This window comes from Zonotrichia albicollis, chromosome 37, assembly GCF_047830755.1.
Source record: "Zonotrichia albicollis isolate bZonAlb1 chromosome 37, bZonAlb1.hap1, whole genome shotgun sequence".
Classification (NCBI taxonomy): domain Eukaryota; kingdom Metazoa; phylum Chordata; class Aves; order Passeriformes; family Passerellidae; genus Zonotrichia; species Zonotrichia albicollis.
In genome coordinates this window covers 817,128-843,382 of record NC_133855.1, presented here as the reverse complement: position 1 = coordinate 843,382, position 26,255 = coordinate 817,128, and the positions used below count along the sequence as shown (strand labels likewise).

The following is a 26,255-nucleotide window of genomic DNA, read 5'->3' as shown; positions in this document are numbered from 1 at the left end:
CTCACAGTGTCTCTGGGAGCAGATGGGATCCATCCCAGGGGGATGAGGGAGCTGGTGGATGAGCTCCCCAAGCTGCTCTCCATCATTTACCATCAGTGCTGGCTCAGCAGGGAGGTGCCAGAGGACTGGAGGTGCCAATGTGAGATCATCCCCAAGAAGGGCTGGAAGGAGGAGCTGGGCAACTCCAGGCCTGTCAGCCTGACCTGGGTGCCTGGCAAGGGTATGGAACAGATCACCTTGAGTGCCATCCCAGGGCACCCACAGGATGGCCGTGGGATCAGAGGCAGCCAGCGTGGATTTCAATGTCTGCACTGATGATCTGCATGAGGGGACTGAGTCCAGCATCAGGAGATTTGCAGATGAGACCAAGCTGGGTGTGAGTGTGGATCTGCTGGAGGGTAGGAGGGCTCTGCAGAGGGCCCTGGACAGGCTGGATCCAGGGCCCAAATCCAACAAGGTGAGCTTGAACAAGACCAAGTGCTGGGTCCTGCACTTTGGCCACAACAACCCCTGCAGGGCTACAGGCTGGGGACAGAGGGGCTGGACAGCGGCCAGGCAGAAAGGGACCTGGAGGCACTGATGGACAGCAGGCTGGACATGAGCCAGCAGTGTGTCCAGGTGGGCAAGAAGGCCAATGGCTCCTGGCCTGGATCAGGAATGATGTGGCCAGCAGGAGCAGGGCAGTGATTCTTGCCCTGCACTCCGCACTGGTGAGGCCACACCTCGAGTGCTGTGTCCTGTTCTGGGCCCCCAATTTAGGAAGGCCATGGAGGGGCTGGAGCGTGTCCAGAGAAAGGCAACAAGGCTGATGAGGGGTCTGGAACACAAGTCCTGTTCAGAGTGGCTGAGGGAGCTGGGGTTGTTTATCCTGGAGAAAAGGAGGCTCAGGGAGACAAGGCGGTGCCAGGGCACATGTTGGACTTGATGATGTCCAAGATCTTTTCCAACCTTGCTGATTCTGTGATTCTCTGGAACCACCCTTGGAGCAGTTGCAGGAGGAGTCCTGGGCCTCCTCTTCAGCAGCTCCAGCATCCCAGGTCCCTCAGCTTCTCCTGCCAGCCCCAAAGCCCATCCTGTCAGTCCTGCAGAGCCTCTGCAGCCCCTCCTCACTGCCCAGAACAGGGAGCCCCAGAGCCAGACACAGCAGCCCAGATGTGCCCCCCGACCTGGGGTGCCTCTGGCAAGGGAGCAGCACCAGGCACTGCAGGAGCCTGCAGACAATTCCTGCAGCACTTGTAGGATGATCCTGCTGCCCAAGGGACATTCCCATGGTGCCAAGTCAGGAACTGCAATGGGGAGAGGGGCCAGAGAGGAAAGGACAAGAAGGGATGTGCTGTTTGCAGGGGAGGAGAAAGGGATGGGCAATGGGAAGAAATCTGGATCAGGAAAGAAAGTAAAGGAAAAAGCCAATGAAAATGTTCGGGACAGTTTGGGGGTGGCTGCCAGGCAGCCCTGGCTCTGAGTAACAGCATATGCAGTGGGACAGGAAACTCCCAGCTCATGGGAATAAATTTCTGGCTGACTGCAGAGGCCACCACAAACCTGAGTGGTTTCCCTGGTGTCCCCCAGCCCTTGCTGGCTGCAGGGGCTGATGGCATTTGTGCTCCCTCAGGTTCATGTCCCCACAGCAACAGCATGGGGGTGCTCCCCCTGCTCTGTGCAATGCAAACAGGGGCTGCTGAGCCAGTGCCGCCATGTCTGTGCCTGCAAGGAAGGGGCACCTCTGTGAGCTGGGGGAGAGGCCAGGGCTGCAGAGGGGGGATGTTGTTGGCAGCTCCATGAGGACGCTCTGGGACGCTGCCCTGGGCTGTGCAGCGCACTGGGGATAGATCAGCCCCTGCTCTGCTGCTCCTTCCCGTCTGCCCCAGGGCCCTTGCAGAGCCCCAGCCATGCTGTTTGCCCCCAGCCTGCCCACGGCCAGCCTGGGGCTGCTCATGGGGCATTTCTGTGCTAAGCATTGGCCTGGGTGTGTTCTTGAGAGAGCCTGGGCAAGGAGCCTGGAGCCCCCAGGCCCTGGGCTGAGGCGTCAGCGCTGCCCCAGCAGTGCCCATGGCCTGTCCCTGCTGCAGCCCCGGCACTGCCACCCCCAGGGCTGTGCCCGGCCCCGAGAGCACTCAGGCCCTGCAGCAACACCAGGGCCATCAGGGCAGCGGGGCAGGGCCACAGCAGCAGTACTGGCAACACCAAGTGCTGCTGCTGCTGGGCACAGCTGCTGTGCCAGCCCTGATCTGCCCCCAGCTCTGCACACAGACATTGCTGCTGCAGCTCCAGAGAACCCAACAAAAGGGCCGTCTCTGGTGAAAACTCTGTTGGCAGATCCTTTAGCTCCTTTAGTCACCAAGAGCTCAGCTCTGCTTTGGTACAGTCAGTGAGCCACAGCAAATGTGGAGGGAAAATAAATGAAATGAGGCACTACCAATGGCATTTCTTTATGGAAATTATTAAAAAAATGAAACAAAGGAAAGAAGAGAACATAGCAACCACAAAACCAACAAGAACTATCAAGGATGACTTTTATTACATGTGACTTCAAGAAATATGCAACCAGTTTAATGCTTCTGAAACCATCCAGTCATCAGTCTCCACACTGCAGCCTTGAGCTCCTGGTTCCTCAGGTTGTAGATGAGGGGGTTCAGAGCTGGAGGCACCACTGAGTACAGAACTGACAGGGCCAGATCCAGGGATGGGGAGGAGATGGAGGGGGGCTTCAGGTAGGAAAATGTGCCAGTGCTGAGGAACAGGGAGACCACGGCCAGGTGAGGGAGGCAGGTGGAAAAGGCTTTGTGCCGTCCCTGCTCAGAGGGGATCCTCAGCACAGCCCTGAAGATCTGCACATAGGAGAAAACAATGAACACAAAACAGCCAAAAGCTAAAGAGGCAGCAAGCAATGAAATCCAAATTTTTCTGAAAGTGGAGTGTGAGCAGGAGAGCTTGAGGATCTGGGGCACCTCACATAAGAACTGGCCCAGGGCATTGCCATGGCACAGGGGCAGGGAAAATGTATTGGCTGTGTGCAGCAGAGCATTGAGAAAGGCACTGGCCCAGGCAGCTGCTGCCATGTGGGCACAAGCTCTGCTGCCCAGGAGGGTCCCGTAGCGCAGGGGTTTGCAGATGGACACGTAGCGGTCGTAGCACATGACGGTCAGGAGGGAAAACTCTGCTGAGATGAAGAACAGAAAGAAAAAGAGCTGTGCAGCACATCCTTCATGGGAGATGTCCCTGGTGTGCCAGAGGGAATTGTGCATGGCTTTGGGGACAGTGGTGCAGATGGAGCCCAGGTCGCTGAGGGCCAGGTTGAGCAGGAAGAAGAACATGGGCGTGTGCAGGTGGTGGCCGCAGGCTATGGCGCTGATGATGAGGCCGTTGCCGAGGAGGGCAGCCAGGGAGGTGCCCAGCAAGAGGCAGAAGTGCAGGAGCTGCAGCTGCCGCGTGTCTGCCAATGCCAGCAGGAGGAAGTGCCTGATGGAGCTGCTGTTGGACATTTGTTGTGTCTGCACATTTCAACATACAGAAGGAGGAAAGACAGGGCAATGGAGGGGAAATTTCTCAAATCAAAAAACAGAACTCTTTGTCATAGCCTCTTTCTTTCCACCAAACACCTCCCCCTTGTGTATGTCTAAGAGATCTTCCTTCACCATTGTTGCTGGAGCTGTGATTGCTGCTGGCCAATGCTGTGTGAAGAGCTGGACCTTGGCATGCAGGACACCTGGGAGTCAGCCCTTAGTCCCGGTCAGTGCAGGGGAGCAGTGAGGGCAGGGGCCAGTCCTGGTGTTTTGACTTGGATAAAGAAGGTTCAGCTAAGGCAGAGGAGCTGCCTGGGTGAAGGGATGGCGATAACAGAAGGAAGAACGAGAGATTCTGCTGCACCTGGGGAAAACAGAGAGTCCAGAGAGGCAGGAGGATTGTCTGAGGCTTAGTGCAGACTGAGGAGAGCTGCTCTATACCTCTCCGGTTCCAGCTTCCCTGCACTTGCACCTTTCAGAAATCCACTCCAGTGTTACCCTGGACAGTCAGGAGACACTGCTGAGAGCAGAGGGATCCCTGGCACACAAAGTGGCTCCTGCCTTTCCCAGAGTCAGGAGAGTGGGCTCATTGCCAACCTCCCAGGCTGCCCTGCCCAGAGCTGCCCGGGCACAGGGAGCTGGGACACCCCATTGCTGTGCTCAGCCTGCACAGGAGGAGCCCAAGGGCTGGGCCTGGCCCTGCAGCTGGAACTGCCATTGCAGAGAGCCCCTCAGCAATGCCAGCAGCACCTGGGCAAGGCAAGGAGAGGGTGAGCTGGGCCTGAGGATAACTTTTCCCTGGCCAGCCCTGCCAAGCCCCTGCAAGGCAGCAGCAGGGCAGGACAGTGGCCATCAGGCCCTGGTCAGCAGGGAATGGGCACATGGCCGCAGAGATGCCCTTCATCTCTGGGGCTGCTCTGCCGGCCCAGGAGGGACTGAGGGCCCCGAGCCCCTGGGCTGAGGGCTGTGCTGGCTGCGAGGGGACACAAGAGCTGTGCTGCTCAGGGCAGTGTCTGCCCTGCAGGGCAGGCCCGGCAGGTGCCACATCTGCCCTGCAGCAGGGTTTCCCTCAGCACTGCCTCCCTCCCTGCCTGCCCACGGCTCTGCTGCTGGAGCTGTCCAAGCCCCAGCTGCTCCTGTGGCCCCGGGCTCCGTCCCTGCCAGAGCTGCCAGAGCCCAGCCCAGCCCCTGGGCCAGCTCTGCCCTTCAGCTGCTGGGCCCTGCAGGGATGAAAGAACAGCTCCCCCAGCCTGGGCACCATGGAAAGGTGATGCTGCATGGATCTGGAGGCTGGGTAGGTGCAGGCAATTGCTGAGGTGCCCAGGAATCCTCACTCTGATGGTATAGGAGTCTCAGCCCCTCCTCTGCCCTGCACAGCTGAGTTTCCATTACCACCAAGCTGAGCCAGGGAACAGTGGGAGCAGAGATTCAGGGAAGCAGAGACCCAAGCAGGAAACTCCTGCCCTGAATGAGCTCATGACAAGTCCCTTTAGAAGGGGAACCCTGCACTACATGACATCCTCCTCCTCCTCCTCCTCCTCCTCCTCCTCCTCCTCCTGCTCCTGTGCCACAGCGAAACTGGGAGGCTCCTCCTGACGAATCCCCCAGGCTGTGGGGTGTGCTGGCTTCAGAAGATCCCTCCAGGAGCACAGGGGACATTGCCCTGCACCCACACACTCACCATGCCTAGGGCTGTGAAGAGGTTTCCCCAGGTGAAGTCTCAGCTCAATGTCTTCCCTATCTTGATTGCCTTCAGCCTGTCTCTGCCTGGCTTCTGTCCCCTCAGTACCTGCAGGCAGAGCTCTCAGCCCTGCTGGGCTGGGAGAGGAGCTGGCCCTGGGAAGAGCTGTTCCTTTAAAGCTCAGCAGCAAAGATACAGCACAAGGACTTTAATGAGCCTCTCAGGGATTTGGGGTTGTTTACATCACACTGAGTCCCTGAGAGAGTGCTCAAAACACTTCTCAATAACTCAAAGTTAAAATGAAACTCTGAAGTTTCTTGAAATTCTAATGAGTCCCACAGATGGACACAAATGAGAAAGTGTCCCCAGGTTCCAGTTGGAGTAGAACACTGGAGGCAGTGATGACAGCTGGGGACAAAGAAGGCAAAAGTTTCTCTGGTGCTGAGCAAAGCTGGATGTGTTTGAGGAATGCAAAGGGCCAAGGCCTGAGCCCCAGCCCCTGGCCAGGCAGATGCTGTCCCTCCCTCCTTGCTCAGGGCTCTTGCCGGGATGGGCACTGGCATGTGGGGATGTGCAATGGCAAGGGCAGGAGCATGGGGCAGCCCCTGGCAGGCTGCTGAGCAGGGACAAGGAGGCAATGAGGCCCCAGGCCTGCAAGGGTCACTTGTCTCCTGCTGCTGCCTCAGGCCCAGGCCCAGCAGCCATGGCCAAAGTGCTGCCCAGGTTGGCTCTGGCAGGGCTGTCTTGCAGCTGCTGCACATGCCTGTGCCCTGTGCAGCCCAGGCTGTGCTACGGTGTCCCTGCCCTGAACCTTTTATATATGAGAAGCTTGACTAGGCCAATATTCAAGCAGCAATGAATTTATTATTTAATATGGTAAAGTATGAGTAATACAGCGCTGGGTACACTGGGGGATGTTTTCCCTCAAACTGCACACCGATAGTTGAAGGTTACAGGTATTTATAAGGGCACACATAAGCTTTCTCAGCAGTTTCTCTTTCCAATTTTTACTCATCAGTAGATTCTATTCCCAATTTTTATGTCACAATTCTATACACTATTTTGATTTAGTTTCTCTCAGGATGTATCCCAAAAGGAGTACCCCCAGATGGTGGTGGTCCAGTTTCCGAAAGAAAAAAGATGAATCCCATCTGGTGGAGTCCAGCTCCCCAGATGTGGGTCCAGCTTTTAATTGCAGACACTATAAATCTTATAATAGTGATTTCCAGCTTTCCTTGGTTGAAACTATAAATCTTTGAGTTGATGTTCATCTTCCTTTCTCAAGCTTCTTTTCTCTGCTTTATTAAGTTGTGAAATAAGCATATTTCCTTTTTATATATTCCAAAGCTATAGTTTCAAGGATATGAACAATAGTCTAAAATTATACTTCAAAAGGTTATTATTGCAGAACTTTTTAAGGCTTAACTACAAGCAAAGAGCAACATCCTTCATGCTTTAATTCAAATGCTCCTCAATCAACCAAGGTTATTGCAAACAAAAGATGGGTTCAAAGGCCTTCTTCCATGCTTTATTTCCTCAGTTATTATTAAAATTCACAACTGTCCCATTGCTGGTCTCCGTATTGCAATCACAAATACACACATTGCCTGTATGTACCTGACACGAAACACAGCTTTGTATCTCACAGTCCTCCCCCTACTTGTATAAATTTTCATTTATCTTAGTCTTTTGTGTCTGGGCTTCAAATCTGGCCAAAACTTTGGAAGCTTTTCCCTTTTTGTCTCCTTTCCTTAATCTCATTATTTTGGATATCTTAGCTATTTTCTCAAGTTGGCCAACCTCTCCTGTAGCCAATTCCAGGTCTACCACAGCAATCTGCATGCTTTGTATAACTGAGTGGATTAGTCAGATAAAACATGGAATAAGGCAAGGTAGAAACAATAACCCAGCTAATGAACACAATATCATGAACCCTACTTTCTTCCACCAAGTTCCCCCTCCAAGCATCTGGTCCCACCATGAGGCTTGAAGGATGGAATTCCATTTTTGGACTGGGACATGAGCCAGCCTTTTGATCTCTGCTGCTAAACCTTTGATGATTTCTCCATAATCATTAATCTCAATGCAGCACTCGGACTCATTGAATTTTCCACACACTCCCCCTTCTTCGGCCAGCAAATAGTCCAGTGCTGTTCTTTTCTGATACAAAAGCCCGCACCTGAGTGTACTGCCAGCTTAACGAGTCCAGGGCCTCCGAGGAGTTATTTGAGACTACTTCTACCACTGTCTGTAGTCTAATCAATCGGTTCAGTAGGTAAATAGAGGTCATATATCCCCAGCTTCCATCTTGAGCCCAAGTGACTGGCCCATGATAATCTATTATTCTTTCTGCTAGCCACTCTTCTTCTCCCCATTTTTGGTCCCCTCCTGCCCTTGGAAACTCAAGTTTCAATTCTCTTTTTTCCCTGTTAAGGTTTTCATATAAGGGTGCTCCTAACAGGTTACTCTTGGACTTTGGTAGTCCAAAGAAGGAGGGTTGTATAATCCCTGATGTACAGGATCCTTTCCATCTACGGGGCAGTTCACTGTAAGCTTTTTGCCCACAAATCCAATATATACTCTTTGGGGCTTTCTATGGTCATTTACAGCTTCAGGTTTTTCCCAGTAAATTTTAGGGTCTCCAGGGATTGGTAAGGGTTAGCTACAGGACTTTTATGCCAGCCCAACTTTATCTGGTTGTTCCATTTGCAATTTTTCTCCTTATTTAGGCTCCAGTATCCAGCAGGAGGTGTTGGCTGCCAAGTTCTAGTGTTATTGTTTGAATTTACTGCTAAAGTAGATGTGCAGGGAGTATACCCTACCACTTCAGCATATTTTCTCCCCTCCTGCTGATGCAAACGGTTCCAATTATTTGGTGATTTAAAATCCATCCTTCAGGCCATTTCAATCTTTTGGAAATTTGAGTGTGGTTCTATTTTAGAAATTGCTCTGGTGCTGGACTCTCACCTCTCCATGGCCATTTTTCAGCTGATTTCTATCCCCCACAAATCCAACAATTGGATAACTCCAATTCTGTGGGAATTTCTTGCATTAGATCTACAAAAAGGTTTCTATTTGAAGTCAGAAAACCTCAATCAATATACTGTTCTAACTGTTCTAACTCTTTGTGTTGTTGACTTAATTTATTTAGCTTTTCTTGTTCTACTCTTTTCTTTTTTGCTTCTGATTCTTGATTTTGTAGTTTTTGAGTCATTTGTTTCATTCTACTCTCTTGATCTCTTCCTTCTCTGTCCCTTGCTAAAAAAATGAATTTGTTTTATCCCAGACAAATTCATTCATCATCATCCTTGAGAAAGCTGGTGAACACGGGCCCATCCTTGGGAGAAACCTTCAGTCTGTGTTTTAAATTTTCCCCAACCCAGTATAATTTGCCACCCATAGGGCACATCTTTAATTGGTTGTGGTCATAGCACACTTCACTAACATGGGAATGTGCCATGAACATGGATTCCATTTTTCCCCCGATCCAGACAGTGTGATTGCATTTGTCACAGACAGCCAGATCAATAGGCTCTGATCCTGCAGCTCATGGATTATGTGGAGTTTAGGAGTGAGGCTATTAAGGCCCATTGCCTGGGATGCAATGATCAATACAGTGAAAATAATCCTCAGAGGGTTTAACTCTCTACCTCTCTCAAGGCCCCTTGGGTTGCATCCAAGGGCCGAGATGTAGATCTTCTCTGTAGCAGAGTTTATACCTTGGGATTTAGTCACTGATATCTTTCGTTTCATTTTTGCCTTTTGCCTCATGAGCCTTCAGATCTCTATTTATTGTGATTGTGGCCTGATTCTTTTTAACTTAGGCCAATTGGCCCCTGAGTCTGGGGGATGTGTGACTACAATAGGGTTGGTGTATTTGCCTCCCCCTCTTCCAGTGATACTTGGCTTCCTGCCACTCTTTTGCTTTAATTTGATATTCGTCAGGTATCCAATTGCCCTTGTCACACTCTGTGTTATCTAATTTGGCCTTTGGTACTTCCTGCAAATCAATTCCTGCTCTTGCTCCGTGTACCCATGTTCTCCACTGATCTTTATCACCTGTTTTAATATATCCTTTCCTTACTGCAGCCCACAATGTTCTATCAGTTTCTTTTTCTATTTCTTTCATACAATTACAGCAGAGAGCATCAGGGATCTGTCACCTTGGTAGGTTTGTATACCAATATTCTTCACACTCTATACACTTAAAACAACCTCATGGATAACACTTACAGTTTGGAGTAGTACGTTCTACCCCTCGCGAGTACAACTGGTTTTGCAGCTTAAGGCAGGAACATTTTTGTGACATACATCAGTCCCTTTTTAACTTGATTTTCAGTTCTCCGGGGGTAGATGCAATTCTCCACTGGGATTCAGCAGGCGTCTCTGTCGGTGGTTCCGTCTCTGTGTGTGGTTCTGCTGGTCCTTTGAACCACGACACATGGGTCCAGCCTTTTTCCGCAGTTCGGACAGCTGTATCAGTGGTCAGCAGAGTTAAATATGGACCTTCCCACCCAGGAGAAAAACTTTCTTCTTTCTAGCTTTTAATCAGCACCCAGTCACCCGGTTTCATTTGATGCATGCTAAATTTGAGAGGGGCTGATTGAGCAATTGCCTCTTTTCCCCTTAGTTCTAGGACATGTTGTCCCATCTTCTTGATGTATTTTTGAATAGTCATATCAGGTACAACTCCTGATGTTTGTTTACTTCCTGGGTATAGGGCATTCCATAAAGCATCTCATATGCAGAAAGTCCCGTATCTGCATTTGGAAGGGTTCTTATATTAAGTAGTGCTAAAGGTAAACATTTTACCCATGACATTTGGGTCTCAGTCACCAATTTTTTTAATTGCTGTTTCATAGTTTGGTTCATTCTTTCCACCCTCTCAGAGCTATGGGGGTGCCAAGGGGTGTGATATTCCCAGGAAATACCCATGGCTTGTGTTACTCCTTTTATGATGCTGGAAGTAAAGTGGGAGCCCTGATCAGAATCAATGGCCCTGATAACCCCAAATCGGGGAATAATTTGTTCCAACAATATTTTAACTACAAACTGCGCTGTGGCTCAGGCAGCCAGGTAGGCCTCCACCCAATGAGTTAGTTGATCTACTAACACTAAAAAGTATTTCCATCTGCCCACCCTTGGTAATTCAGTATAATTTTCCTGAACCCTTTCAAATGGTCGGTAGGCTGTTTTTCTACTGCCGGTTGAAGCTTGTCTCATTACCTTTTTGCTGACTTTTTGACAAGTCAAGCACCCCTGTTTTATTTATTTTCCTACCTCAAAAATTCCAATACATCCATAATATTTTAAAACATGATCACATGAGGGTCTTGTTCCCTAATGAGTACATTGGTGAAACTGGCTTAGAATCCTTCTAGCGTAAGCCTTAGGTAAAATCTCTCTCTCATCTGGTTGTACCCATTTTCCCAGCTCTTTCTTAGCTTTTAATCTTTTTATAGCTTCCTCCTCTTGAGTACTATAGCGTTTTGGCAGCTCCTCTTGAATTTCTGCAATAGTGTTCTATAGAATAGACGGATAGTTTCTTTTAATTTACATGCTGCCTCCTTTGTAGCTTGGTCAGCTGTGTTGTTTCCTCTCACTAAGCAGCTTGACCCTCGTTGATGACCTCTTACATGTACTACAGCTCTACTCTTAGGTCTTTTCAGGGCTGCAAGCACTTTGATTATTAACTCCTGATGGATCAATTTCTTCCCTTGAATGTTTATCAAACCTCTTTCCATCCAGATTTTTCCAAATGTGTGAACAATTCCAAAGGCATATTTTGAGCCTGTGTAAATAGTGCCCACCTTATCTTTTAAAGGTTCTAAAGCTCAGAATAAAGCAAATAATTCACAGGCTTGAGCTGACCAGCTAGAACTTATTTTTCCTCTTTTTATCACAGACAGATTTTCTCCTTCTACAAGAGCATATCCTGAATTTCTTTTCCTTTCTATCACCCTTGACGAGCCATCGATAAAATATTTTTCCCCACTAGATAGCTCCATCTCACTTAAATCTGGTCTCACTTTTGTTTGTAATTCAATGAATTCCACACAATTATGAGCAAGCTCTTCTGCTGGCTCCCCATAGAGAAACTGAGCAGGGTTCTGAGCCGGAGTGACTTTAAGTTCCAGTTCAGGGGACTGTATCAAGATAGCTTCATACTTTAAAATCCGGCTATCAGTGAGCCACTTCTCTGCTTTTTGATACAATATGCTTCTAACATTGTGGGCGTATATACTACTAAGGGAGCTTCAAATGTAACTTTCTTTGCTTCTTGTACCAGAAGAGCTGTTGCTACTATAGCTTGTAAACATATTGGCCATCCCTGACTAACAGGATCCAGTAACTTTGAATAATACCCCACCGGCTTTTTGTCTCCTCCCCAGTCCTGGGTGAGCACTCCATAAGCAGTTTGCTCAGCAGTATTTACAGATAATTGAAAAAGTTTATCAAAGTTAGGTAGGCTGAGTAATGGGGCTTGAATTAGAGCATCTTTCAAACTCTTAAATTGTTTTTCATCCTTCTGGTTCCATTTCACTGTATTGACTGTTAGTTTTTCACATAAAAATTTCACCTTTTGACTATATCTATCTATCCATTGTCTACAATATCCCAACAACCCTAACAGTTGTCGTACTTCCCTTTTGGTATTAGGGGAAGGCAGAATCAGTATTCCCGATATTCTCTCAGGATCTAATTTCTTTGTTCTTTTACTCAGCCAGTGACCTAGATATTTCAATTCCTCTTCAGCAAATTATAACTTAGCCCTTGAAACCTTTAGGCCTTTCTTTCCCGAGAAATTCAACAGACTGATTGTTGCTTCTCTCACTTGCTTCTGATTCTCTCCTGCAATTAATAGATCATCTACATATTGTACTAGTTTAGTTCCCTCTGGTCTTTCAAAATCCTGTAAAATTCTTTCTAAAGCCTGGCCGAAATATTGTGGGATTCTGTAAAACCCTGTGGAAGTACCGCCCACCTTAATTGTTGTTTTTTCCCTGTATCTTGATCTTGCCACTCAAAGTCAAAATAGTCTCTGCATCCCTCCTCTAAAGGACAGGACCAAAAGGCATCATTCAAATCCACTACACGATACCAGGTATAGTCAGAGGAAATCTGACTTAGTAATGCATACAGGTTACCTACTACAGAAACCTTGTGGCTGTTCGTTGACTGACAGCCCTTAGGTCTTGGACTAGCCGGTAGCCGCTGTCCTTTTTCTTCACCGGGATTATGGGGGTGTTGTGGGGTGACATACATTCTTCTAACTTGCCTTGCCCTGAGAGTTCTTCAATTATTGGCTTCAGCCCTGGCCTGCCATCTAGTGGAATAGGGTATTGTGTCACCCTTATAGGAAACTCGGGATTTACAATGGCGATTTTTAAGGGCTCTATATCCAATTTACCCATCTCCCCAGGAGTGGACCAGACATCAGGACATATTTTACTCTCGTCCTGGTCTGTCAGTTTGTACAGCTGTACTGTTAGTTGATCATTTTGGGGTTGAATATGAATTTTTTAACGAAAGAATTAGGTCTCTCCCCAAAAGATTGCATTCTGCTTCTGAAACTAGTAATATGTCACTAATATCCACTTTTCCCTTTGATTCAATTAGTACTTCTTCAATAATGGGAACCTTAAAGGCCTCCCCTTTTGCTCCAATTACTTGAGCTGTTTTCCCGCTGATTTTGCATCCTTTGGTTAATCTTTGCACTGTTGATCTTTCAGCACCCGTATCTACTAAAAAGGTGACTTCTTCACCTTGGGGACCTACTTTTAATTTTATCAAGGGCTCTTGTGATGGCCTGGTCCCTAATAAATAGAGCCCCTGACACCACTAATCTTCTACAAACAGTTTTTGATCTGCCTCCCGCTTCTTGCAAACCCTTTTAACCTCTCCTTCCATACCACAGTAAAAGCAGGTAGGTCTTTTAGAACCCTCACCTGTTATTTTTCTTGTGGTTTTAGCATTCCCTGAAGATGCACCACTGTTCTGAACCTCTTTTACTGCAGCCACAAAAACATTAGCTTTAGCTTTCGCCTTTTCCTCATCTCAGCGGACATAAACTCTCTGTGCTTCCCTTAACAATTCTTGTAAACCTCTCTCCTGCCAGCCATCTAACTTTTCAAGTTTCCTTCTAATATCCTCCCATGATTTTGCCACAAACTGAATTTTGATTAATGCTTCCCCCACTGCTGTATATGGATCTAATCCTGAATACATTTGTAAACTCTTCCTTATTCTTTCTAACCAATCTATGAGTGACTGATCTTTCCCCTGACGTTCATCCAGGGCCTTGCTAATATTTTGCCCTCTGGGGACTGCTTCTTGAATTCCCTGAATATTCCTGAGATCCACCATATTCTGCCTATCCTGGTCATTGTTATGGTCCCATTTAGGGGCTGCCAGGGGCCATTTCATTTCTCCTAAAGGTCCCTGCTGGTGGTCTCTATCCCAAATTCTCATGCCAGCCTGTCTTATCAGCTGTCTCTCCTATGCCGTAAATAAAATACTTAAAATTGACTGAATCTCCATCCAGGTGTAAATACTGGGTCCTAGAAACTGATCTAACCTTTCAGACACCCCCAGAGGATCTTCAAGTAACCTTCCCATTTCCTTTTTGAAGCCCTCACATCCCTGGTGTTCAGGGGTGTTGACACATACCCGATGACTGGTGTCCCTTGAGTTCCTACTAATGGTACTTCCCTCAATGGGTACCACTGCCCCCCCTTCTCTTCTTTATTGCTGTCCCCACTGTTTTCTGCTCGTGCCCTTTCCTGGCTTCTCGTTCTGTGTGCTGGTGGTGAATCATGTACTGGGAGCAGAGCCACCGGGGCTTGTGGCAGCAGGAGCGGAGCTGCCGGGGCTTGTGGTGGAAGGGGTGCTGGTTTAGGTGTGAGGGGTGCTGGATTGGGTGCTAGGGGGGCTGGATTGGGTGCAAAGGGTGCTGGAATGGGTGCAAAGGGTGCCGGGTTAGGTGCTGAGTGAGGCACCTCTGCCAGTGCAGCTGGCTGTGGTAGATAAGAGGTGGGGAAGGTTATCTAAGGGGTCCCACTGATCTCTTTTCTTTTTGGTTTGTAATGCATACAGAAGAGTAGGCCAGGACCCATGCCATAAAGCAGCATAATCGCTCTCTTCCTGGTTAATAGGGTCCTTTTTATTTACATAGGCATTCAAGGCCTTACAGATCCACCCTTCAGATGACCCGTACATTGGCCAGTATAAATTATCAGGTCGTATCATTTCCATAGTCCACTCTACCATACAATATTGTATCATTTTCTCTTTACTTTTTCCTCTCCTGGATTCCCATTTGTCCCACAATTTTGACATTACCCCAAGGGGGCTGTCCTGGGGTATATCTGGCAAACTGCTCCCTCTTTTTCCAGTACTTTCAGTACCTTTATTTTCCTGCTGGTTTATACCAGCTCCTGGGTTTTTCCTCTGGCATTGACCCATTTTTCCCAAATGGGTGTTCCCTCATCCACTTTGACCTCACTTGTTCAGACCTTAGTCCTTTCTTGTCAGGAATTTCCCTAATAACAAGTCCCTTCTAACGCCTCTCACCTCTGATTCTCTACCAGGAAAAGAAAAAAAATTCCTCTCCATAATTATATTCTTATCTCACCACCCCCGACCTTTTACATACAGAAAATCCTTTTCCCCACGCTTCGTTCCTCCACCTGCCGCTCCCCTCGCGGGGTAGTGAAACCGAGGTTAGAAGAACGCCTCACTCGTGTTGTGACTAGGTCACGTCTCATACACACACCATTCACACTCTTACACACTTACACCCATTCTTATCCCACCAAACCAAGTGATACTTACAGCCACCTTTTCTCACTGGGGTCTTCGTGCACGAGTTTTTACAGGTGAATTTACTGCAGTCTACTCCAGGAGCTCATAATTCATTGCTCATAATTTACCTTATGGATTTCCTCTTCCCTGAGAGATTCCCCCGTCACTCAGGGTCACTGGGGGCAGAAGCTTCCAAGGTGAGGCGCCTCCCTGAGATCAGGAGTCTCCCTCAATGGATTTGGAAATTCCCAGCCAATGCAACAAATCTGTTATGAATAAGAAGCTTGACTAGGCCAATATTCAAGCAGCAATCAATTCATTATTTAATATGGTAAAGTATGAGCAATACAGTGCTGGGTACAGAGGGGGAAGTTTTCCCTCCAACTGCACACCGATAGCTGATGGTTATAGGTATTTATAGGAGTACTCATCAGTTTTTTTTCAGCAGTTTCTATTACCAATTTTTTACTCATCAGCAATTTTTATTCCAAAGTATTACATCACAATTCTATACACAATTGTGATTTTAATTTCTCAGGATGTATCTCAAAGGAGAATCCTCAGATGGTGACAGTCCAGTTTCCGAAAGAAGAAAATCAAATCCCATCTGGTGGAGTCCAGCTCCCCAGATGTGTGTCTACCTTTTAATTGCAGAGACTATAAATCTCATAACAGTGATGTTCAGCTTCCCTTTGGTTGAAATCGTAAACCCTTGAGGCGATGTTCATCTTCCTTTCTCAAGCTGTTTTTCTCTGCTTCAATAAGGCTTTTGATAAGCATATTTCCTTTATATATATTCCAAAGCTTTAGGTGCAATAATACAAGTAATATTCTAAAATTATACTTCAAAAGGTTATTATTGCAGAGCTCTTTTATGGATTAAATGCAAGCAAAAAGCAACATCCTTAACCCCTTAATTCCAATGCTCCTAAATCAACCAGGGTTAATTGCAAACAAAAGATAGGTTCAAAGGCCTTTTTCCATGCTTTATTTTCCTCAGTTATTATTAGTATTTGCAACTCCCATTGTCGATGTCCACACATTTCGCATTCACAAGTACACATGTCGCCTGCTTGTACCTGACACGAAACACAGCTTTGCATCTCACATAAGAAACACAACTCCCTTCATTATTTTATTACTATCTACTCTTATTTATTTCTCCCTCTTCATGGTAGTTAGTTATAATTGTAGACTTTTTGTCATCTTTTTCATCATCTTTTTCTCACACAGTGTGAAGGGGTCACATCGGGATCCCTGGAGACATTTCTTGGGCACATTTGGGGCAGTTTTGGGACTGGAGAGGGAATTTAGAGAGAACTTGAGGATCTGGAGGACACTTGGGGGAGCTGGGTGGGCACTTGGAGGGGCACTCAGGGATTCTGAGGGACAGTTTGGGGTCTGGCGCAGCACTTGGGGGTGCGGGGGGGCCCTTGGAGGTCAGGGAGGGGAATTTGGGGCCCTTCGGGGTCCGAGCGAGCCCCTGGACGAAGGGGGCTCTCTGGGGCGCGGGGGGTGATGGGAGTTGTAGGCGCGGGTATCACACAGTGGAACAAGGCCGCGGAGCATCACGGGAGTTCTGGGCGCAGCTGCAATGGCTCTCGGTGTGGCGTGGGGCATGACGGGAGATGAAGTCCCGGCTGGACGTGCTCCGCAGACCATGATGGGAGCTGCAGTCCTGGAAGTGCCTCGAACACGATATTTGGGGGTCCGGGACGGCACTTGGGGGACACTTTTGCGTCCGAGCCATGACTGGAGATCCTCGGGGGAACTTAAACGGTTCGCCAGCCCTTGCAGGGGAGCTCCGGGACCTCTAACCGGGCTGTTTAGGACGCGGGGCACGGCAGGAGTTTTAGGGGCGGAACTGCGTTCTGAGGGGCTTTGGGGTCGCGGGGGATGACAGGAGATGAATTCTCAGAAGTGGCTGTACCGGGCATCTGTGGGGTTGGGAGCACCCCGGGGGTCCGTGGACACTTTGGTCGTCCCGAATGGGCGCTGAGAGAGCACGGACGGATCCTAGAGGGTCTGGGGGACACTTAGGGGACAGACAGGGGCAGATCCCGAGGTTCTCTGCGGCGCGGGGCATGACGGGCGTTGTAGTCCAGGCTCCAATCAGGCTATTCCTGGCCGCGAGGCATGCCGGGAGATGTAGGCAAAAAGAAAATATGCCGCTCATCTAGGAACGCCCCTGAGACCCGGATCCCTGGTGCTGATTTGCTACAACTGCTGATGAGCGGGAGCCTCGGCAAATGGGATATGTTGGAAGTCGGGAACAGCCCATTCACCTTCCTATAGTCCCTACCACTACAGCCCAGTCCATTCCAAGTACAGACCACTATAACCTCAGTAAAGCCAATTTCATCCCAAGTAGAACCCAGTACAACCCCAGTGCCCCTCCAATCCCTCCCAGTACGGCCCAGTCCGTCCCAATACACCCGAGTTCATTCCCAGTCATTCCCAGTTCCTCCCATTTTAATCCATAGGATGCCCCAGTGTCCCCAGTCTTCTCTGCAATAAGCCCAGTGTCCTCTGTTTGTCCCAGTACTCTCCAGTGTCACTCCCAGTATGTCCCAGTGTGTCCCACAGCGTTCCCAGTGTTCCCCAGTATGTCCCAGTCCTCCCCAGTGTTTCCAAGGACAGTTTCATTTCTCTCGGTGGCCGTGGCAGCCAAACCCAGCAGTGGGGTCAGTGCAGTGCCCATGGCCACAGCCCCTTGCAATGGCCCCGTGCAGCTTGGGCTGATGATCCACCCTCACAGCTGGCCCAGGGCAGCTCTGCAGTGGCTTTGGTGGCACCTGGGGCTGGCACACACCTGAGCAGTGTGTCTGTTTGCAGTGGGGAAACTCAGCAGTTTCAGATAGATTCAAAAAACCCTAAAAAGGGAAAACCCCTCTTAGGCTAAATGCAGGGAGCTCTGCAAGCACAGCAGGTCCCAGGGGAGTGAGGACAGACAGGATGGAGCTGGGCAATGTGGAGCAAGGTTGTCCACACTGGGTCAGAACTCCAGGCACAGCTTCTGTGAGCAGGCCAGAGCCGCTGAGGAGAGACCCTGGGTCAATATCAATCACAGAATGCTGCAATCAACTCTGCTCTAAAGAGAAATAAAATAAAATACTTCCTTTAAAATAGGAATGTGTATTTCTGACAAGGTCCTTGAAATCTTTCCCCATAACTGGACCAGGAAAACTTTAATGATCCTCTCAGGGCTTTGATGTTGTTTACATCAGGCTCAGTCCCTGAGAGTGTCTTCAAAAAACTTTTCAAGAACTCAAAGTTAAATTGAAACTCCAAATTTTCTTAAAGTTTTAATGGGTCCCACTGAGGAACACGAATGAGAAAGTGTCCCCAGGTTCCAGCTAGAGCAGAACACTGGAGGCAGTGATGACAGCTGGGGACAAAGAAGGCAAAGGTGTCTCTGGTGCTGAGCAAAGCTGGATGTGTTTGAGGAATGCCAAGGGCCAAGGCCTGAGCCCCAGCCCCTGGCCAGGCAGATGCTGTCCCTCCCTCCTTGCTCAGGGCTCTTCCCGTGTTGGGCACTGGCATGTGGGGATGTGCAATAGCAAGGGCAGGAGCATGGGGCGGCCCCTGCCAGGCTGCTGAGCAGGGACAAGGAGGCAATGAGGCCCCAGGCCTGCAAGGGTCACTTGTCTCCTGCTCCTGCCTCAGGCCCAGGCCCAGCAGCCATGGCCAAAGTGCTGCCCAAGTTGGCTCTGGCAGGGCTGTCTTGCAGCTGCTGCACATGCCTGTGCCCTGTGCAGCCCAGGCTGTGCTACCGTGTCCCTGCCCTGCGCCTCTGTCCCTGCAGGCTGTCGGCATTTATCAGCTGCCCCACCGGGCTGGGCCCTTCCTTTGCTGACAGCTCTGCCTCCTGCCTGCCTCTGCCTGCCCACACAAAGCCTGGTGCTAATACCAGAAGGGTTCATCCCATTTTTACCCTGCCTGTGAACTTGCAGCAGAGGAACAAGGCATGTGAGGGCTGTTTTCCCAGCAATGAAATGGTGGAAGAGAAGAAGAAGACATCTGGCTCAAGGGTGCAGGAATAGAGAAAACAAGGAGTGAATCTGGGAACTTGGGGTGGGTTTTATGGAAATGGGTAAATTGTAATTCATCTTTACTGAATGCGCATAAGCAAGACAATGGTAGAATTACATGTCCACGTAAGGTTAGGAATTATTCATCACTAGAGCTCAGGCCTGGATAAACGACACCCTCTGAAATACCAAATTAGTGTTCAGGAGCCTTATTCTGATATTTCAGAGATTTGCTGACAATGACTTCTCACAGCACCAAGGAGTCAGTTGTGACACTGTGCAAAGTCATGGAATAAAAGGTCCATGGTGACACAGCAGAACCCCATGGAACCACAATCCATTTTGGCACATTGGGGTCACATTAAACTAATGGTCCATTGTGATGGTGCGGATCCAAAGAGACCATTGTGACCCTGAGAAATCTCTTGGAACCAAGGGGCCATTGTGACACAGCAAGGCCAGGTGGAACCATGGGTCCATTGTGACACTGCAGAACCTCACGGAACCAAGGTGACCGTGTTCTACTGCGGAATCTCATGGAACAAAGGGTCCATGGTGAAACTGCAGAACCAAGGAGACTGCTGCTGGCAGTGTGAGAGCTCATGGAACCAGAAGTCCATTGTGACACAGCAAGGCCTGATGGAACCATGGGTCCCTTGTTAAAGTGCGTGGCCTCATGGAACCATGAGTCATTGTGACACAGCGTGGCCACACGGAGCCAAGGGGCCACTGTGACACTGCGGATCCAAGGAGACCATTGGGACTGAGGAACCTCATGGAACCAAGAGTCCATTGTTCCACTGTGGGGCCCTGTGGAACCAAGGAGAGCACAGTGACATTGTGGGGCCTCATGGAACAATGGAGACTGTTCTGACCCTTTGGCACCCACTGGAACCAAGGGGCCATTAGAGCATGGCAGGGCCTGGTGGAATCAAGGGCACGGCAGTGAACACTGTGGGTGTCCATGGGAGGAAGGGTTCATTCTGATACTGTGGAACCAAGGATACCATAGTGACACTCTGGGACATCATGGAACCAAGGGTGCATTGTGACACAGCAGGGCCTCATGGAACCATGGAGGCCATTTTTACACTTGGAGGCCTTGTGGGAGCAAAGGGCCATTGTGACACTTCAGGGCCTAGTGGAGCCAAGGGGACCACAGTGACACTGTGAGGCTGCATGAAACCAATGGTCTATTGTGACACTGAAAGGCCTTATGGGATCATGGAGACCATTGTGACACTACAAGGCCTTATGGACCAAAGGGTCCACTGTGACACTCTGGAGTCTTGGCAGGCCAAGGGGCAGTTGTCACACTGTGGGGCACTGTGTAACCAAGGAATCCGCTTTGACACTGCAGGGCCCCGTGGAACTAAGAATCCATGGATCAGTGCATGACCCCATGGAACCAAAGATCCACTGTGACATTGTGGGGCCTCATGGAATCCTGGAAGCCATGATGACACTTGGAGGCCTCGTTGAATCAAGGGGCTCTGCAGGGCCTCATGGAACCAAGGAGACCCTTCTGACATTGTGAGTCCCCATGGAACCAAGGGTCCATTCTGATACTGAGGCACCAAGGAGACCCCTGTGACACTGCAAGGCCTCGTGGAAGGAAGGGACAATTGTGACATTCTGGGGCCCCATGGAAACCAGAGGCCAGTGTGACACATCTGGGCTGCATGGAACCAAGGATCCAATATGACACCACCACTGTGACGCTGCAGGGCCCCATGGAAACAAGGGAACAGGGAACAGGTCTGATTGGCTTGGCCTGACTGCTCCAACTGCCCTTGGCATGTCAAGGGTCTCTTCTCATGTACCCTGAAACCCTGGGGCTCTGAGCTTTGCTTCAAATGGAAAAGAACTGCTGTTCTCATTCAAGCATCCATGGCCAAAATGGGATTCCCCCTCCCACCTTCCCAATATCCAGGGATTGCTGCCAGACAAAAGCTGACATTACCAACAAGTCCAGCTGCCTTTGGCTTCCTGAGGGCTAGGTCTCACCTGCCTTCAAACACTGGGGCTCAGTGCTTTCCTTGCTATGGAAAAGAAACATCCTTCTCAAGGGGCCCATGGCTGAAATTGGGATTCCACCTCCGAAAGTCCTATATGTAATGACTGCTCCTTCACAAAATCTGCCATTACAGACAGGTCTGGCTGGCCTTGGCTACCTGAGGGCCAGCTCTCACCTGCCTTCCAAACACAGGGGCTCTGTGCTTTCCTTTCTGTGGAGAACTGGCCTTCTCCTCCAGGGAGAAGTGGCTGAAATTGGGATTCCACATTGATAATTTTAAATAACCAAGGCTTGCTCCCAGACGAAGCTGCCAGGAGAGACAGATCTGTGTGTCCTTGGCCTCTGATCACTGCAGTTCATCAGCCCCTGAAACACTGGGGATCCATGGTTTCCTTCCTGTGGGGACCACTGTGACACTGTGGGGCCCCATGGAACCAAAGGGCCACTGTGACCCTTCAGGGCCACATGGAAGCTCGGGGCCCTTGTGACACTGCCATAGCAAGGGGAACATTGTGACACTGCGGGGCCTCATGGAACCAAGGGGAGATGTAACAGCTCTGGCTGGTTTGGCCTCCCAGGGGCCACTTGACAGGTCCAGCTGATCTTGGAATGCTAAGGGCTGCCTCTCATCAGCTCTTGAAGCACTGAGGCTTTCTGCTTTCCTTCCTATGGAAAAGAATCATCCGTCTTTCCAGGCGCCCATGGCCAAATTTGATACTCCCCCTCAAAAATTCCTTTATGCAGGGGAATCCCCAGACAAAAGCTCCTAGGACAGAGAGCTCTGTCTGACCTTGGCCTCTGCTGGTCACCTCTCATTTCAAGGAAGCTCTGAGAAAAGTATTTGAACAGGTTTGACTACTGGAAATATCAATGAGTCTCTCATCCTCTGAAAAACTCAGATGCTCTTCTGATCGTATGTGTCTTTTATTACTCATTGTGTATTACGCATGAAATATTATTTTCAGATAAATAACTTTATTCTTCTCACTCTACCAGTGTTATCTGATACAAATCACCTCCTCTACATATGCATCCAGGTAACCTGTACCAGCAAACACAAGAAAGAATGCAGCAGGAATGATTTGTCCCTGCTCCCATCTGTTCCATCTCCTTTGGAGCTGGAGGTGCAGCCCCAGCACTTGGCAGGGCTCAAGGGCTCCCAAGCTCAGCTCCCACCCAGAGAACTTGCAGACCCTGGGCTGCTCTTCTTGGCCCCTGCACGCTCAGCCAGGCTGAGATGGACACTGATGGTTTCTGGGCCAGGCTCTCTGAGCCCAGCCCAGCTCCCTGCAAGTTCTGCCAGCTGCCCTGAGCTCTGGGCAGCACCAAGGGCCTCTCCCCAGCCCAGCTGGCTCTGGCCCCACAGCTCTGCTCAGGCCAGGCTGCTCTGAGCACTGCCCCACGGCCTCAGGCCCCTGGCAAGGGCACAGCAGCAGCTGCAGCTGCCACAGGACTCAGTCCCAGCATGGGGGAACGTGCCTGGCCAAGGGAAAGGAGGCTCCCTGGGTGCCCTGCTCTCCACTGCAGGAGATGCTGAGAGCTCTGCAGCCCCTGCTGCCATCCCATCTGCCCAGGGCAGCACAAGAGCCCCGGCCTTGGGGCCCTCAAGAGCTGCTCCTGCTCCAGGCCCAGGGCCCATCCCAAAGCTGGGGCAGCCACAAAGCTGTGCCCATTTCTGCTCATTCCTGCTCTGATGGGGATGGATACTCAGCACCTTGGAGGCTGGTGATGAATTTTACTTTCCAGAGGTCTCTTCTTTCTTGAGCTTCTCATTTGAGAAATTCGGTGAAAAAGGCTCATAAACATTTGTTCAAAACACCCAAACAACAAAAGCCTATGGGAATAATTCAAATCTTCAGTTCTTCTGTGGTTAATTGGACAAATTTCAGAAGTGTATTCAAACTGAATCTGCTACATTGAAAACAATGAAAGGAGAATTGTTTTGTCCTGTATAGTTTCCCTGTTAATAGATTGATATCAGCGATCCCCAGTTGATATTTATCCCCAGCACCTCCTCACGCAGTCTGAACAGATATAAAAATCAAGATCCTTCATGGCTGACAATCAGTCACACTTTGTCCCTACCCCCTCCCCACCATTTCCCTCATCCAGCCCCTGGCACTCAGAGCAGATGAGGAATGGAGTCACATCCAGGGGTGTCCCCAGGGCTCAGGATTGGGGCCAGGTCCGTGAAATCTCTTTATTGATGATGTGGATGATATCGCCGGCTGGGGGCTATGTACAAATCAGAAATGGGAAGGGACTGCTGTGGAACGTGCCTTGAGCTCATTTATTTTTCAGCATCAGTCTCATTACTTGGTTGTGACAATGGGAAGACGGCAGCAGGTCACATCCTAAGCAGCAGAGAAAGAACTTGATGTTACAACTTACTTTATAAGTTTTTTGACCAATCCCACAAAGCAAAAGCCTATGGATGGTAGTTCTATCCAACCACTATAAGCAGAGGAACCTTTGGTTAAAACAATGCTTGCTTTTTTTGAATACAATACCTGCTTGTGAGCCTTAAAACACAATGCACAGAGCTCCATTATTAAGCTTCAAACTTCCTAATATCTTGCTAGATAAACTTTTCTGTAGCTTAGGAAGTTATTCTAGACAAGCTTTAAGATACAGACCGTTGTTCTTTTTGTCCTTGTTTTTCTACTTTTTAAATAATTTTTCTGCTGACCTATCTCACAGCTGCTGCTTGGCTCTAATCACAGTTTGACTGTCTCTGAGGCCTGCCTTTTGCAGCTTTCCCAAAACCCTCTGATTTTGTGGATTCTCACAGATGAGGCCATCGAGGGCACCCTCAGTCAGTTCTCAGGTGAGCCCAAGCTGGGTGGCAGTGTAGCTGTGCTGGAGGGCAGGAAGCTCTGCAGAGGGATCTGGCCAGGCTGGAGCCATGGGCCCAGGACAATGGGATGAGGTTCACCAAGGCCAAGGGCCACGTCCTGCCCTGGGCTCACAACCACCCCAAATCCCTGGCTGTGCCCTGCCCCTGATCCCCACAGCCTGTCCTGTTTCCTTCATCCCTGCATTGCCAGGGACTCTCTGGGTCAAGGGAGCTCTGCTCTGGGGATGGAGGGAGGTGCAGGTGCCACCACTGGAGTGGGAACCGGAACTCACCAGGTTTGTGTCCTTTGGGGGTCAGGAACTGGTGGGACTCAGAGGCACAGGAAGTTTCTCTTCATGGCCAACAGACCATGGTTGAACAGGTCACAATTCAATAACAATCACACTCTTCCCTGAGCTATGTGCAACGTCCCAGCAGCATCTGACATGTCCATCATCCACAAGTGATTTCCATAATAAAATTATTTTTAGAAATATATGGTTCTGTGATAGATATAAACACACTTAAATTCCTTTATCAGGATGCCCATTCTGGATACGGGATAAAACAGCCTGAAGTATTCCCAATTTTTTAGGCTGTCAGTGGTGGATGGAGAATGGGGTCAGGCTGCTTTTGGTGTTCAGGAAGTGCTGAAACCGGCCTGACTCAATTAATCTTCTCCTGTCCTGGATGATCTCCCCTCTTTCCCCTTCCACCCATTGGCTTTTGTCTCACCCCAGGCCCCCTGGTGAAGAGCCTGGCTCTGTGTTCTCCATCCCCTCCTGGCTGGCACTGCCAGGCTGGGATGAGGAGCCCCTCAGCCTTCCCTGCTCTGGCCTGGACCAGCCCAGCTCCCTCTGCTCACAGCCCAAGGGCTCCAGCCCCACCTTGGAGGCCCTTCCCAGGCCCTGCTCCAGCTGCCAGACATCTTTCCTGCCCTGGGGAACCCAAACCAGGCCCCAGTGACCTGGACAATCCACGTCTTTGATGTCCTGGTCACACAGCCCTGGCCCCTTGTCCCTGTGACAGGTTATGGGGTTGATCTTGATGTGGAACATCCTTGGGGAAGGCTGTTGCTCCAGGTGGGCCAGGGGGATACCAGGGGACAGGGACGCTGCTGGACATGAACTGCTTTGGAATGTTGGGGGGAAACTGTGAGGGGGGGCTGAGGCAGAGTGACCAACCCAGTGACCTCACACAGCCCTCCTGTGATGTCACAGCCTGCTCTATGATGTCATAGTTTACTCTCGTATGTCTCTAAGCTGGTCTTTGATGTCACAACCCACTCTGTAAAGTCACACAGCCCTCCTGTTATGTCACACAACCACCCCTCCATGATGTCTCAGCCTGCTCTGTGATGTCACAACTCATTATCGATGTCTCACAGATGGTCTCTGATTTCACAGCCAACTCTCTGATGTCATACTCTGCTCTGTGATGTCACACTGCCAACCCCCTGTGATGTCACAATCTGCTCTGTGATGTCACAACTCATTATCAATGTCACACAGATGGTCTCTGATGTCACAGCCAACTCTGTGTTGTCATTATCTCCTCTATGATGTCAGACCTCTGCCCTGTGATTTCAGAGCTGGCTCTGTGATGTCACAGAGGCAGTCTATGATGTCGCAGCTGCTTGATGACCTCACATAACCCACTCTGTGATGTCATAGCCCACTCTGTGACCTCATGTTACCAGATGATAAATTGCCTACACCAGGTGTGCACACACAGTGCTGGTTCTCCAAAACCCCAGGCCTATGGAAACCACACAATGCCCATTGTGTGAGAAGGGGAACTGAAATTCACCAGCCTCAGTGTCCTGCCAGCTCAGCCAGGCCCACGGGAACATTGGGGTCCACGAGCACCAGGGACCACCAGAAGAGACCCCCCAGGACAGGAGAATGCATGGGTAAAGGGGAGGGGAAATGTGTTAATGATTTTGGGGAAATGATTATCATATGTATGTTTAGTCCAGGACAATCAATGAATATGTGTGCAAAATACAGAATATAAACAGAAACTTTCCTGCACTCAGCATGCACAGATTTGGGAGGAGCTCTCCCACTGTGCATGCAGCCAAATAAAGAATGCTGCTTCTTAATGCTACATTGGGGTTATGGAGTTTTATTATTTTGCCAAAGTTTTGGTAACAGTCCCACTCCCAAGGAAAGCTCAGTCTCCTGCTGGTCACAAACAGAGAAGGGCTGGTGGGAGAGGTGGTGTTTGGAGGCTGCCTGGGGTACAGTCCCCATGAAATAATCAAGTTTCCAATATTCTGTGAAAGAGGGAGTGGCATCAGCAAAATGTCTACACAGGAATGAGAGAGGGCAGACCTTGGCCTACTTGGGATGCAGATTTGGAGAGTACTCAGTCAGGTACT

At 49.6% G+C, this 26,255-nt stretch overlaps 1 protein-coding gene across 1 annotated transcript; it reads right to left on the bottom strand.

Moving 5' to 3' along the window:
* Nucleotides 1–2,549: 2,549 nt before the first annotated feature.
* LOC141726622 (olfactory receptor 14J1-like) lies at nt 2,550–3,137 on the bottom strand. The gene has a single exon (XM_074531573.1). The coding sequence runs from the start codon at nt 3,135–3,137 to the stop codon at nt 2,550–2,552; it is 588 nt and encodes a 195-aa protein (XP_074387674.1).
* Nucleotides 3,138–26,255: the final 23,118 nt, after the last annotated feature.